The sequence below is a fragment of the Podarcis pityusensis genome (assembly GCF_964106645.2).
Source record: "Podarcis pityusensis genome assembly, chromosome: 4".
Lineage (NCBI taxonomy): Eukaryota > Metazoa > Chordata > Lepidosauria > Squamata > Lacertidae > Podarcis > Podarcis pityusensis.
The window spans coordinates 96,474,438-96,486,492 of NC_138027.1; the positions used below are offsets into that span (position 1 = coordinate 96,474,438).

At 41.7% G+C, this 12,055-nt stretch overlaps 1 protein-coding gene across 3 annotated transcripts in view; it reads left to right on the top strand.

Moving 5' to 3' along the window:
* The window catches only part of TBC1D4 (TBC1 domain family member 4), a 93,804-nt gene extending 85,966 nt beyond the window's left edge, over positions 1-7,838 (top strand). For all 3 annotated transcript variants that reach the window (XM_081002913.1, XM_081002914.1, XM_081002915.1), the window contains 3 exons: positions 35-204; positions 4,273-4,449; positions 5,345-7,838. In XM_081002913.1, the coding sequence (XP_080859039.1) occupies positions 35-204; positions 4,273-4,449; positions 5,345-5,557 (560 nt within the window). In that variant the 3' untranslated portion in view covers positions 5,558-7,838. The remainder of the gene's footprint in view (positions 1-34; positions 205-4,272; positions 4,450-5,344) is intronic.
* Positions 7,839-12,055: the final 4,217 nt, after the last annotated feature.

Sequence of the window (12,055 nt, forward strand, 5' to 3'; positions counted from 1 at the left end):
CACAATCTAATCTACGTTTTGTTCTCTGCCCTAGACATTATATTTCTTCAGGGGACAGAAGTCATATTTAAAGTAGCACTAAGTTTGCTAAGCAGCCAAGAGGAACACATCATGATGTGCGAGGCATTTGAAAGCATCGTCGAGTTTCTGAAAAACACTCTACCAGACATGACAAAGCTCCAAATGGAAAAGATTATGACGCAGGTAATAATAGTCTGTTCCACCCCCACACAAACAGTAGAATGCATTGATAATGCATCACTTGGCCATTCAGTTATATGATAGTGCCTAAAGAACTGAGCTGTGAACCAAAGGCTCCTGGCTTGAACCTCGCTTCTCCCATAAATTCACGAGGTGGCTTGAGGCAAGCCACTCTCCAGCCACAGTCTAGGATACAGGGAATAATATCTGGCCTTCCTTACAGGGTTTTTTTGTAAGGATTACTGAGCTGATGTACAGGAAGCACTCTGTAAAGTTCACTGTTGTTCTAATTAGAAATATTAGGTTGTAATCCCGACGCTGTGAGTCATATTGCTCATACCCTGGTTTCCACCTCAAGCAAGCAGACTGAGAGCCAGTGTGGTGTAGTGGTTAAGAGCGGTAGTCTCGTAATCTGGTGAACCGGGTTCGCGTCCTCGCTCCTCCACATGCAGCTGCTGGGTGACCTTGGGCCAGTCACACTTCTCTGAAGTCTCTCAGCCCCACAGAGTGTTTGTTGTGGGGGAGGAAGGGAAAGGAGAATGTTAGCCGCTTTGAGACTCCTTCGGGTAGTGATAAAGCAGGATATCAAATCCAAACTCCTCCTCCTCCTCCTCTTCTTCTTCTTCTTCTTCTTCTTCTTCTTCTTCTTCTTCCTGTGAACAATTTCATGCACAAGCTGTTAGTGCCTTTGACACCATCCTGGGAGTGCAAAGCTCTGGTGTGAAGCCATCTTTAAGGAGTTGGTTGGTTAGCTTATATCTGGGTTAATGGAGGAGATTGAAAACTCCGGGTTGGCGCCATCGCCGAATGGCGGACTCCCTCCGAGCTCCGGAGGGAGCCTGCTCGGCAGGGGCTGGGTCCTACCGCACCGGCGATGCGGGGACCCTTAAAAACCACGGCCACGGGGGCCGTGGACATGGAGACTCGGCTGGCACCGCTAGCGCCCTCCCGACTCGTGAAGGAGCCTTTTTAAAGGCTACGGATCGGGTGCCGGGGAGAAGCGTGGTGCTTTGAGTCCTCTGCTATCCCTGCCGAGCGAAGCCGCATGCCATCCGGCGGAGAGCGCTGACTTCTTCCATTGAAAATTCGGACTTTTTAACAATAACCCGTGAGTAATTTGGAAACCGGGTTCAAAAGGAGAAAAAAAAGAATTTTTTTTTTCGGATTGGATACGAGCGGGGGGGGATCCAAAAAGGAAGTCAGTCCCCCTCCCTACTGTAAACCTTCCAAAACAAGGATGGGGAAACCAAGGTCCAAAAAGATTTGTATTGCTGATAAAAACTAAGAATTCCACGATGGGGAACTACAAGAACTGTGCTGGAGGAAGAATTGAGGGAGAAGGGAAACGTAACCCCCCCCCCCCGGGAACCGGGGTGATTGAAGAGAGAGCCTGGTGAAAAGAGTCGGAGATTTTGACAGCTGTCAAAGTAGCTGTCAAAGTCGGAAAGCAGAGAGGATTTTATTATGAGAACTTTGCTGGTTAAATTTGTTACAATTTGCTATAACCTGTTAAAACTTGGATACAAAATGGCGAAAACATGGATAACAATCGGACTTTTGGACTAGAGAAAACAAAGTTACAACAATCCCCCTAGAGGAATTTCGGGACATTACAAAGATGGTCGTAAGTGGAAAAATACCATTGGAATTTTACAGGACTGGTTATCTTCTGGGAAGCTGCAAAACGGAAATAATATTTTGTCTACAGGGTGTTCAGCTAAAGGAGACAATAGAATTTTCTATTGAAGAAAGGAAGGGACTGAACGCAAGTTTTTGTTCCTGAATAACAATAATCCCTGCAGAGTTACTAAACTTCTGAATTAGAACGTTTCAGCAGCGGAACAAGAGGAAATTGGACTACAACTTGGAAAGAACAATGGGGGGAGTTTTATTAAAGATTTGAAGTTAAATGTTTTAAAAAATAATTATAAAAAGAAAAAGCCAGCAAGGAGTTGGGGGAAATAGGTGATTTATGGACTTTAAGAATTCCAGGCAGATAATATGGTTTGGTGGTCAGGGGGAAATTAAACCGGGGACAGGGGGGGAGAACTAAAATCCAAAGGCTTGTCAACTTTTTTTTCTGAATTAGCTCTTTCTCATCTATTATACTTTTTATTTCTTATTTCTTATATTTCTATTGTGTGGGGTGTCCTTATCATTAAAAAAAGGGAAATTGTGGAATGAAAATGGGGTGGGCCCTGGGGAGAGAACTTTTGTTTTTTATTAGGGGTATTGATGAGGAGTGTATAAATTTTAAATTCGAATAATGGTCTAAACAAATTAAGTTTCAATTAGAACTGAGAGCTTGTGGAGCCAACAATATGAAAGGAGAATATGGTAGGGGTGGGGGAAGGGGGGAGTCCCGGAAAGTGGATGTATGAAAATAAGGCTTTGAATGTATTTTAATCTTTACTTTCTGTATTTTTGAAAATCTTAATAAATATCATTTAAAAAAAAAAAAAAGAAAGAAAACTCTGTTCTGTGAAGGACTAACTGAAAAGAGCACTCTCTGTGGGTCAGTGCTATAACTTTATCTTGCAGTTTCAAGATATTGCCATATTAGAGGTATTTTTAAAATCGATTTTTAAAGAACATTTTAACTGAACAGGATAAAAGAAAAGGTATACTATGTCATTATAGAAGTCAGCAATTCCAATTCCATATATGCCTATCTAATGTGGAGGCATTACTATCATCTGAATACATACATGTATATTTTTGGCCTGCTGTATTTTGTATAAATGTTTTACAAATGTCTAAGGTTAACAGCTAAATACATTTTAAACAAACAAATGCACGATTGCAGCATCCTCCAAATGTCATCGGAATATATCACAAATGTGTGTGCGTTTTAAAAATGTACATGTGCAATTACAAATGTGTGTGTGGTTGGTTGGGTGGGTGTTTGTGTTTTTAACTGTAAAGGTACCCCTGACCATTAGGTTCAGTCGCGGACGACTCTGGGGTTGCGGCGCTCATCTCGCTTTATTGGTCGAGGGAGCTAGAGTTTGTCCGCAGACAGTTTCTGGGTCATGTGGCCAGCATGACTAAGCCGCTTTCTGGCAAACCAGAGCAGCTCACGGAAACGCCGTTTACCTTCCCACCAGAGCGGTACCTATTTATCTACTTGCACTTTGACGTGCTTTCGAACTGCTAGGTGGGCAGGAGCTGGGACCGAGCAACGGGAGCTCACCTTATCGCGGGGATTTGAACCGCCGACCTTCTGATCGGCAAGCCCAAGGCTCAGTGGTTTAGACCACAGCGCCACCCTAGTCCCTGTACTTAGCTGCTAATCCTTGAAACGTCTTTGAGTTAGCATGTTGGCAAAAGGTCAAGAAAATTCCCCAGCTATCTCACTGACATTACTCTCTGCCTCTGGTAAGATTCCTCTATTTATTAGCCTGTCTAGAAAGTGTGTTAATGTAGCCACATCAACCCAAGTTGCACAGGTTCCACCAAACTTCAGTTTGGAACATACATGCTGCTGATTTTTCAAGATTGCATCTTTCAGGCTCATTATCCAGAAGCAGCTTCTAGTCTTGAGAGTCATCCCTTCTGGGGGAGAAGTGCAAACGCCTCCTTGACTCATGTAACCAGTTGGATGAGGCATCCTTGTAGTTGTTCAGATGGTCCAATTTGCCTGAATTAAACACGGTGGGACCTCTCATAAGGAAAATTGTTTTCTTTTCTTTTTTTACACACATTACAAATTGCACACATATACAAAGAATTTACAATCTCATACTACAAAAAGAAAATTAAGAAAAGAAAATACAGATTTCTGTACATAAAAAACTTAATCTTCCTAATTAATGCTTAAATAAACACTTAAATAAAAAAGACTTCTGACAAAATGAGTCTTCCAATCATTCTCATTGTACTGTTTATACTGTCGTTTTGTTTGCACAGTTTTATATTCTTTAATATTGTTCCCATCTACTCCACAAACGGTATTTGTTGTGTTTACAAGGATCACTCATGATCTACTAATATGGTGTGGTTGGTACAATATGATCTTATATAATCCTTAAATATTCTCCATTCTCCAAATATTTTCTCTTCTTTTGGTAGGTCTTTGAGATGGATATTTCCAAACAGCTGCACGCCTACGAGGTGGAGTACCACGTTCTGCAAGACGAACTGCAAGAGAACTCAAATCTGTGCGATGATGGGGAGGTTCCCGAGAAACTCGAGAGGGCAAACAATCAGCTGAAGAGGCAGAATATGGACCTCCTGGAGAAACTACAGGTAAACTACCAAGGGCCAAGCTGCATGTTGTGACTTTATCCTGCATTGCAGAACCGGTGTGGCACATGGGGTTGGCCTAGGAAACCTAATAGATCCGTTCAGGCTCTCAATTCTCTAAATGTTTAGCAGATCTGGGCTGGACTAAACAAAAGGAGAACCAGCAGGAGCAGGTACATGATGCCCTTCTGTATTTCCATATCCCAGCCTCTTTTCCTCAAAGGAAAACTCCCAGTCCTTTGCTCGGTGGCTGCGGAAGAGGATTATGGAGGAAGAGTGAGCCACTCCCGCCAACAGTTCTCCTCTTCAAATTCCATCCTCTCCCCTGTTTTTTTTACACATTTGCCAAACATCTGATGGTGAAAGCTTTGTTTGGTCTTCAGGTTCATTGAGGTAGGATAGGAAAACACACCAGGTTGTATCGCATCTATGCCAGAGTAGAAGGGCCATAGCCCAGTGGGAGAGCGTTTGCTTTGTGTTCAGAAGGTCCCAGGTTCATCCCCAGGGAGGGCTGAGAGGAACTTCTTTCTGCCTGAAACCCTGGAGAAATGCTTCCAGTCAGCGTAGACAATATGGAGCTGGGTAGACACTGTGGTATCCCAGCACACAGTTTTGGAATGGTTGTTGCCAAAGTGCAGTAGACTATGACTAGAAGTTAAGATCCACAATAAAATAGCTTTGTGCAACTAGTTCTTTTCAGTAAACTGGAAATTAAATGTGCCTGTATCACAAGAACTACAGAGAGCAAACAGGAAATGCTTTATCCCCAATGAACCTGAAGGGAACAGCGAGCAATTTGTATGACGTATTTGCAAGCATTTTATGCAGGTAGGTGCTATGTGTTTCTGCTCTCAAGGACACTCGATTTTAAAAAATCATTTTCCTACTTTCCAATTAGGCAGCTCATGCTAAAATCCAGAGTGTGGAATCGAACCTGGAAGACGTCTTGGAAAGGGAGAGCAAGATGAAGAGCTTAATTCAGTCTCTGGAAGAAGAGAAGGCGCTCTATAGAAAGACTATTGAGAAAATCTGTAAATACTTGCCGGAAGAGGTGCTGCCTGACTGTGAACAGCTGCTAAAGGAAGCAAACTGTAACCCAAGCAAAATTTAGAAATAAGCCATAAGTGAAGCGTTGCAGGCAACACGGTTTCGAACAATAAAGAAAAGGGAAAACGACAAACGTAGAAGGTATCTGCATAACCACACACGGGTACTGGGATTCTTCTAGCAGCGGAGAGGCCTTTTAAAATCTTGATATGCAAATCCCAGGTTAAATGTTTTTAATAATGGGTGTACATAAATAGCAATGCAAAAAAAGGAAAGAAAAAGACGATTGGATCTAAAGAAGACAATTAGATGTATATTTAGGATTGGTGTAAAGGGAAAGAGATGAAAGTCCACCCTTTTGGACCGCTGGTAACTTAAATGTCAACTTCAATATGTTCTCTGGATCTAGTGAAAGGAACATGTTGTTGTCTTTATATACATTGATCAATACTTGAAAAGAAAACAAGAATGTAATTGTTCCCCTCCAAAGAACAGCATGTTTTCCATTTTAGTTGGGGATTTCTTTTGTGTTTCGTGTAAGGTTTTTTTCTGTGTGTGTGTCTCTGGCCATTTTTGTGGAGGACATCCCTGTAAGCTCTTACGTGCCTGCAGTCCATTCTGCTGACTTCCACATACGTCCAAGAATAACCCTGACCGGCTGTCATTCTGCGGCTCAGCTGTTGAGGAGAGTTCAACGGTGCCATGTTTCTCCTGCATGTAGAGAAGTAGCTATGCCTTATTCTCCCCAACGGAGGCAGGAAAAGCCAAAGTTGGAAGCCCTTCCTCTTCCCCCGTTCACTGTGGTGTGAAATTAAGAGCCGAAACAGGCTCTTGGAAATCTCGCATGATGTATCTTGCGGGAGATACACCATGATGAATAGCCGGTTGGCTGTGAAATGTGTGAACGCTCCCTCAAATAAACTACTCCCTTCATATACAGAACTAGCACGTGTTTCCAAGGTAGCTTTTGCCTCTGACACGCTAGCTCTGTAGGTGTAGGAATTATTTTATGTGGAGACAGAATCGAAGTTTTCGTTTCTCGCCCTTTTTCTCACATGATGCACACCAACAGATACGTTACATGGAGTTTCTGCCTGTCTGCTGGCACATAAGATAACCTTCGATTTGAGTGCTGCTTCATGCAGTTTAATATGTGATGAATACATGGTTTCAACGAGCCAAAGAAACCTTGTAAGAGTCCCCAACCTCTCTCTGTGCAAAGGGCCAATGACCCGTCCAGTTTTTTCCCTTTATTGGGATATGGGCACTGACAAACCTTCAGGATTCTCTATGTAGACTATTATGATGCCTCAAAAATGCCCTTGCCTCAGAGAAGCAGATAGACATGTTTACTCTGCAGGGAAGTCGTCGTCCAAATCTAGTGGTTAGTACATTTCAGCTTAAGATATCTGTTCTGTGGCGTACCTTTTCTCATTTTGTTTAGAAGCAGGATTCAATACCAATAGACACAGTTCAATGCTTTTTCCGGGCTTTTCCCATTCTTTTATCAGTCTCTGCTTTTGCACAGCGCTGAAGATCTGTTGTTTCTGGAAGCCATTTCTGTCTTGTAGACCAGACCCTGAAGTCAATCTTTGATCTGAGGGAGCTATGAAAATAGCAGTTAATCATGCGCAGGAAATTTGCATTTGAGGGAACATGCTTGAATCGAATTATCGTAACATCCAGTGGGGATTTATTTGTTATATTTTTCCAGGTATTGTTGTTTTTTAAAAAATAATAATAATAAGCCAAGTGCCAAATTCAACCAAGTGTCTTACTCATAGGTGTGGGGTGAGCTGGAGAGAGTGCCAATATTTCCTTTGTAGAATGCATAATGCAAGCGACAAGCAAATCCGAGGGACAACAAAGTTGGTTTTCTGATTTAAAACGGCAGTATCAGTCTTTTCTTGTTAGTTGATAACAATGGTGTGATCATCACGGGGCACAGTCTAGCAGGTGACATTGTAGGAAATTCCACTGTGGAAGACAGATTTCTAATAGATTGTGCCTAGCATTATTTTCTTGCAGCTGTTGCCTCTTACCCAAATGAATAAACTCACATGGAATCCGGTGAAATCATACTAATAATTGCATTTTCCCAGATGGAAGGGGGAAAGTAATTCTCCTTTTTTGTTTTTTGTTTTTTGCAATTTCACTTGAAGCAATATTGTGCATACAGAACCAGTCCCATAGAACTGTTGAACTGTGTACTGCATCGATCAACTTGTTAAGGCGCACATTTGCAATTTTTTTCAGAACTTTTTTTTTTTTTAGAGGCAGACACCCTAAGTTGGACTTATTCACATGTATCATTTGGAGAATTTCCAATAAATGTCATTGCTGCATTTCCTCTGGTTGTTTTCATTCGCGATACAGATCTTTTGCATGTGAAGAGAGGAATTCCTGTTCCTCTTGTGTATCAGCAAAACTCATACTTGGGGGGGGTGTCACCCAATTAAATTAAATGGCAGTAAGCTCAGGACTGGCAAAAGAGAGCATCTATTCAAACTGCTTTTTAACGGAAAATTAATTGTGGAACAATTCCATTAATTATGGAATTAGCTGCCAAAAGAGAGTGGCTTAGATTTGACACATCCATGGAGGAAATTGGTGGCTAAATTTGTTGGCTAAGTGGAGTCTCCATATTGAAAGGCAGGAGACGTCTCTGTAGCAGTGGCTATAAACAAGCCAACCTCCCGGCTGGTTTATGAGCATCCTCAGACACCTGATCGCCTGGCTGCTTTGGGAAATTGAATGCTGAACTAGATGAACCCTTGACCTCAAAATCAAATACGTGCTGGAAATGTAAGGAGAAAGAACGTACTTTTTACCATGTGTGGTGGCCTTGTAAGAGTGTACAGTGGTACCTTGGTTCTCAAACTTAATCCATTCTGGAAGTCCGTTCCAAAACCAAGGCGCGCTTTCCCATAGAAAGTTATGCAAAACAGATTAATCTGTTCCAGACTTTTAAAAACAACCCCTAAAACAGCAATTTAACTTGAATTTTGCTTTCTAACAAGGCCATTGATCCATAAAATGAAAGCAATAATCAATGTCAATAATAAATCAGTAATCAGTAATCAATAAATTTTTTTCTTACCTGCACTGATGATAGTCATTGTTTGGATGGGGGGCTTTTATCCATTTCCACACAATTTCACACAATCAATTGGTAGCTGAATTGTGTTCCACACAGTCACAAAAACAAATTATCCGAAAACGTCTCAAGAACAAAAACGTAAAATAAATAGCAAAAACAAAAGCGCCAAACTTAATCTGTTCCGGAAGTCCTTTTGACTTCCAAAATGTTCGGAAACCAAGACTCGGCTTCTGATTGGTGCAGGCGCCCCGGAAACAATAGCCGACAGCCGCATTGTACGTTTGGCTTCTGAAAAACATTCGAAAACCGGAACACTTAGTTCTGGATTTTCGGCGTTTGGGAACCAAGTCATTTGAGTACCAAGATGTTTGAGAACCAAGGTACCATTGTAAAAGCTTTCTGCAAAATTATTTATAATGAATTGAAGAAAATGTTTAAAATAACTTTTACTTAAAAAACACCAGAAGCTTTTCTTTTAGGATAATTGGTAGAGTTACCAAAATATTTTTAAAAAAGAAACAGTTTTTTTACCTGCACTGGTAAAAAGCCAGGATGATTTATGCTCTGGAATGGAAAGAAGATTCAGTACTAGCCAAGTAGTCGTCGCAGACTATGCCAAAATGGCAAAACCGACAGAGGAATAAGGAACCAAGAGACCGCGGGACAGGAGGAGCTTTATAAAAGACTAGGGAAATTTTTTGGATTATCTGAAATGTTACTGTACACATATAAATTCATTAGCAGGATTAACTTAAACCAAACAGTTGTATTTAATGTTAAAAGATAACTAGGAAGCAGTTAATAATGGGAGTAGTGAAGGAAATGCAGTTTTATAAATTTAAAAATATAAGAAACCCCAAAAGGAGTGGGGGGGAGTTCAAAACACATATATTAGTTGGAAAATATTGGATTGTATTTATGTGAAGCTGTTTCTGACAAATTTGGGGGTGGTGTTAAAAAATAGATGGACTGTTGACTTAATCCAGGGGAGATGCTCTTATGTTATTAATGTGAACCAAAAATTACTGCGCTGAAAAATAAAAACTATGCCTTAGTTAGTAAACTATAAAAATACAAAAGATGAAAATCTCAAACAGCAGGGAACGCTGACAGCAGGGTCTCTGGAAGGAGAAATGTACTATGAAGATACACTGGACACCAGCAAAAGTTTCAAAACATTCGTCTAGACAATTGTCTTCTGCATTAAGATAAATTATGAGCTGTTAGGAGTCTCTGGGAGTAAAATGAAGTTTAAATTTTCTAACTGAATCTTGTAGAAATAAAAACATGTCAGCTCCTTCAGTCATTAAAAAGAAAGTAAGTCAATACTCAACATTAGACTAGAGACTGTGTTATGAAAGCTACACTTTAAAAATAAAATACAGTAAAATATTTTAAAAATTAGATAGATAATAATGGTTATTGCTTTGTGTACTCCACAGCACAAAGAAATGATGTCCGGAAAAACAGAATTATTAAGCACACACATATTCTTTGGAACAAGCTTTCATTGATCTCACTTATGTACATGGTTCCATTGTTTTAGACAGTTGGATGGAATCTTCTACAAATCTAACCTTATCCGTAATTATCACTGCTCTTATTTTTATTGCATTTATTCATTGCTCACGACAGGAATGTCTCAAAGCAACATACAATTATAGGTTTCAGCCTCAAAATTCTCTTCTTAGGAATCGTTGACATAATTTGTTCAGTCAGGACCTCTTGGGTTTCTCTGATTCACATTTCTGAAAGGATCAACTGGTGTACACCACATAAGAAGACTGGCTGCTTGTGGGGGAAATGATAGCTTAGATGATAACTTGATTGTAAGTACCTGAAAATCTGTCCATACTGTGGTCAAGAGATGGAGAGTTTTGCAAAACTGGCTTGAGTGCAAAAAATGAATATCTGCAGATATTTCTCTGAAAATCTGCCTTTGGTATGGAGCTCCTGGCAGACAGAGGGTTAAAACAATTTCTTCTTCGCTCTGTATTAGCCGCTAGATGGCCCTGTACCTTTCATATACCCTAGTGAAATTTCCTAGACATTTCCCTTCTCACTGGAAGTGTTGATACATATTCACCAGCATCGTGATTACTGAACCAATACTGAGTCAATACTAGGGCACTAAAACTTCATTGCTTAACCATGTTATGTTAGTCACAGAAACATTTAGTGTGCCCCCCCACAAATCTATATGTTTTAACCTTCTGTTCTTTGAGGTTCTTAGTATTAAGAAAATGTGGTGCTATATTAACTAACATGTTTTACATACAGTGTTTTTTGTGACCAACGTAACACCACAGCAGTGCAACTTTGACGTGCTTTCGAACTGCTAGGTTGGCAGGAGCAGGGACCGAGCAACGGGAGCTTACCCCGTCGCGGGGATTCGAACCGCCGACCTTCTGATCAGCAAGTCCTAGGCTCTGTGGTTTAACCACAACACCACCTGCATCCTTGCTTAAGTTAAGCCAGAGTAAAGTTACACCAGACCCAGCTGGTTCATTGGGGCGGAGGGGGCTGGGTGACTACTGTTGCTGCCCTGCCAGAGCCTGGCAGTAGTGGAGCATAAAAAAGGTAAAGGACCCCTGGATAGTTAAGTCCAGTCAAAGGCGACCATGGGGTTGTGGTGCTCATCTCGCTTTTAGGTCGAGGGAGCCGGCGGTTGTCTGCAGACAGCTTTCTGTGTCGTGTGGCCAGCAGACTAAACCGCTTCTGGTGCAACAGAATACCGTGATGGAAACCAGAGCGCATGAAAACACCATTTACCTTCTTGCTGCAATGGTACCTACTTATCTACTACACTGGCATGCTTCTGAACTGCTAGGCTGGCAGGAGCTGGGACAGAGCAATGGGAGCTCACTAGTGGGGATTCAAACGGCCGACCTCCTGATCAGCAAGCCCAAGAGGCTCGGTGGTTTAGACCACAGCGCCACCAGCTCCTTCCTGGCAGTCGTAGAGCGTATGGTAACTATGGCAACTGTGGCAATAATGTTGAACAGCATGCCCATAATCTCTCTTGCTGTATCCTGAAGTGTGGCTGCTGTTTTCCCCACCCCAGAAAGAAATCGCGGCATTTTTAATCCCCTTCCTTTGTGCGTTTCCGAGTTGGAATGCAATCGTAAAAGTTAACGCAGCCCTTCATAGGGTTCCTCTTTCTGCAAAGCCGGAGCTTCATAATGGAGATTTAGTGGGCTGTAAACAGGATGTTGAGCGGTGCCCTCCGTCAAAAATTAATGATGGCAACGGAGATTAAACCGTTCTTCCGTGAAGTTGGAGCGCATAATGCTGGGAGAGGTTTTCAAGCAAGCTTAAAATAGGCTGTTCTCTCCCCCCCTCCCCCCCGCAGGGGCAGCCCCAAGAGCTTCCTGCTGTCTCCTCCATTCCTCACAGAAGCTTCACTCCACAAAAGGGAGCAATTCCTAAGCCCTGTAGAAAACCAGGACAATGTTTTTGAGT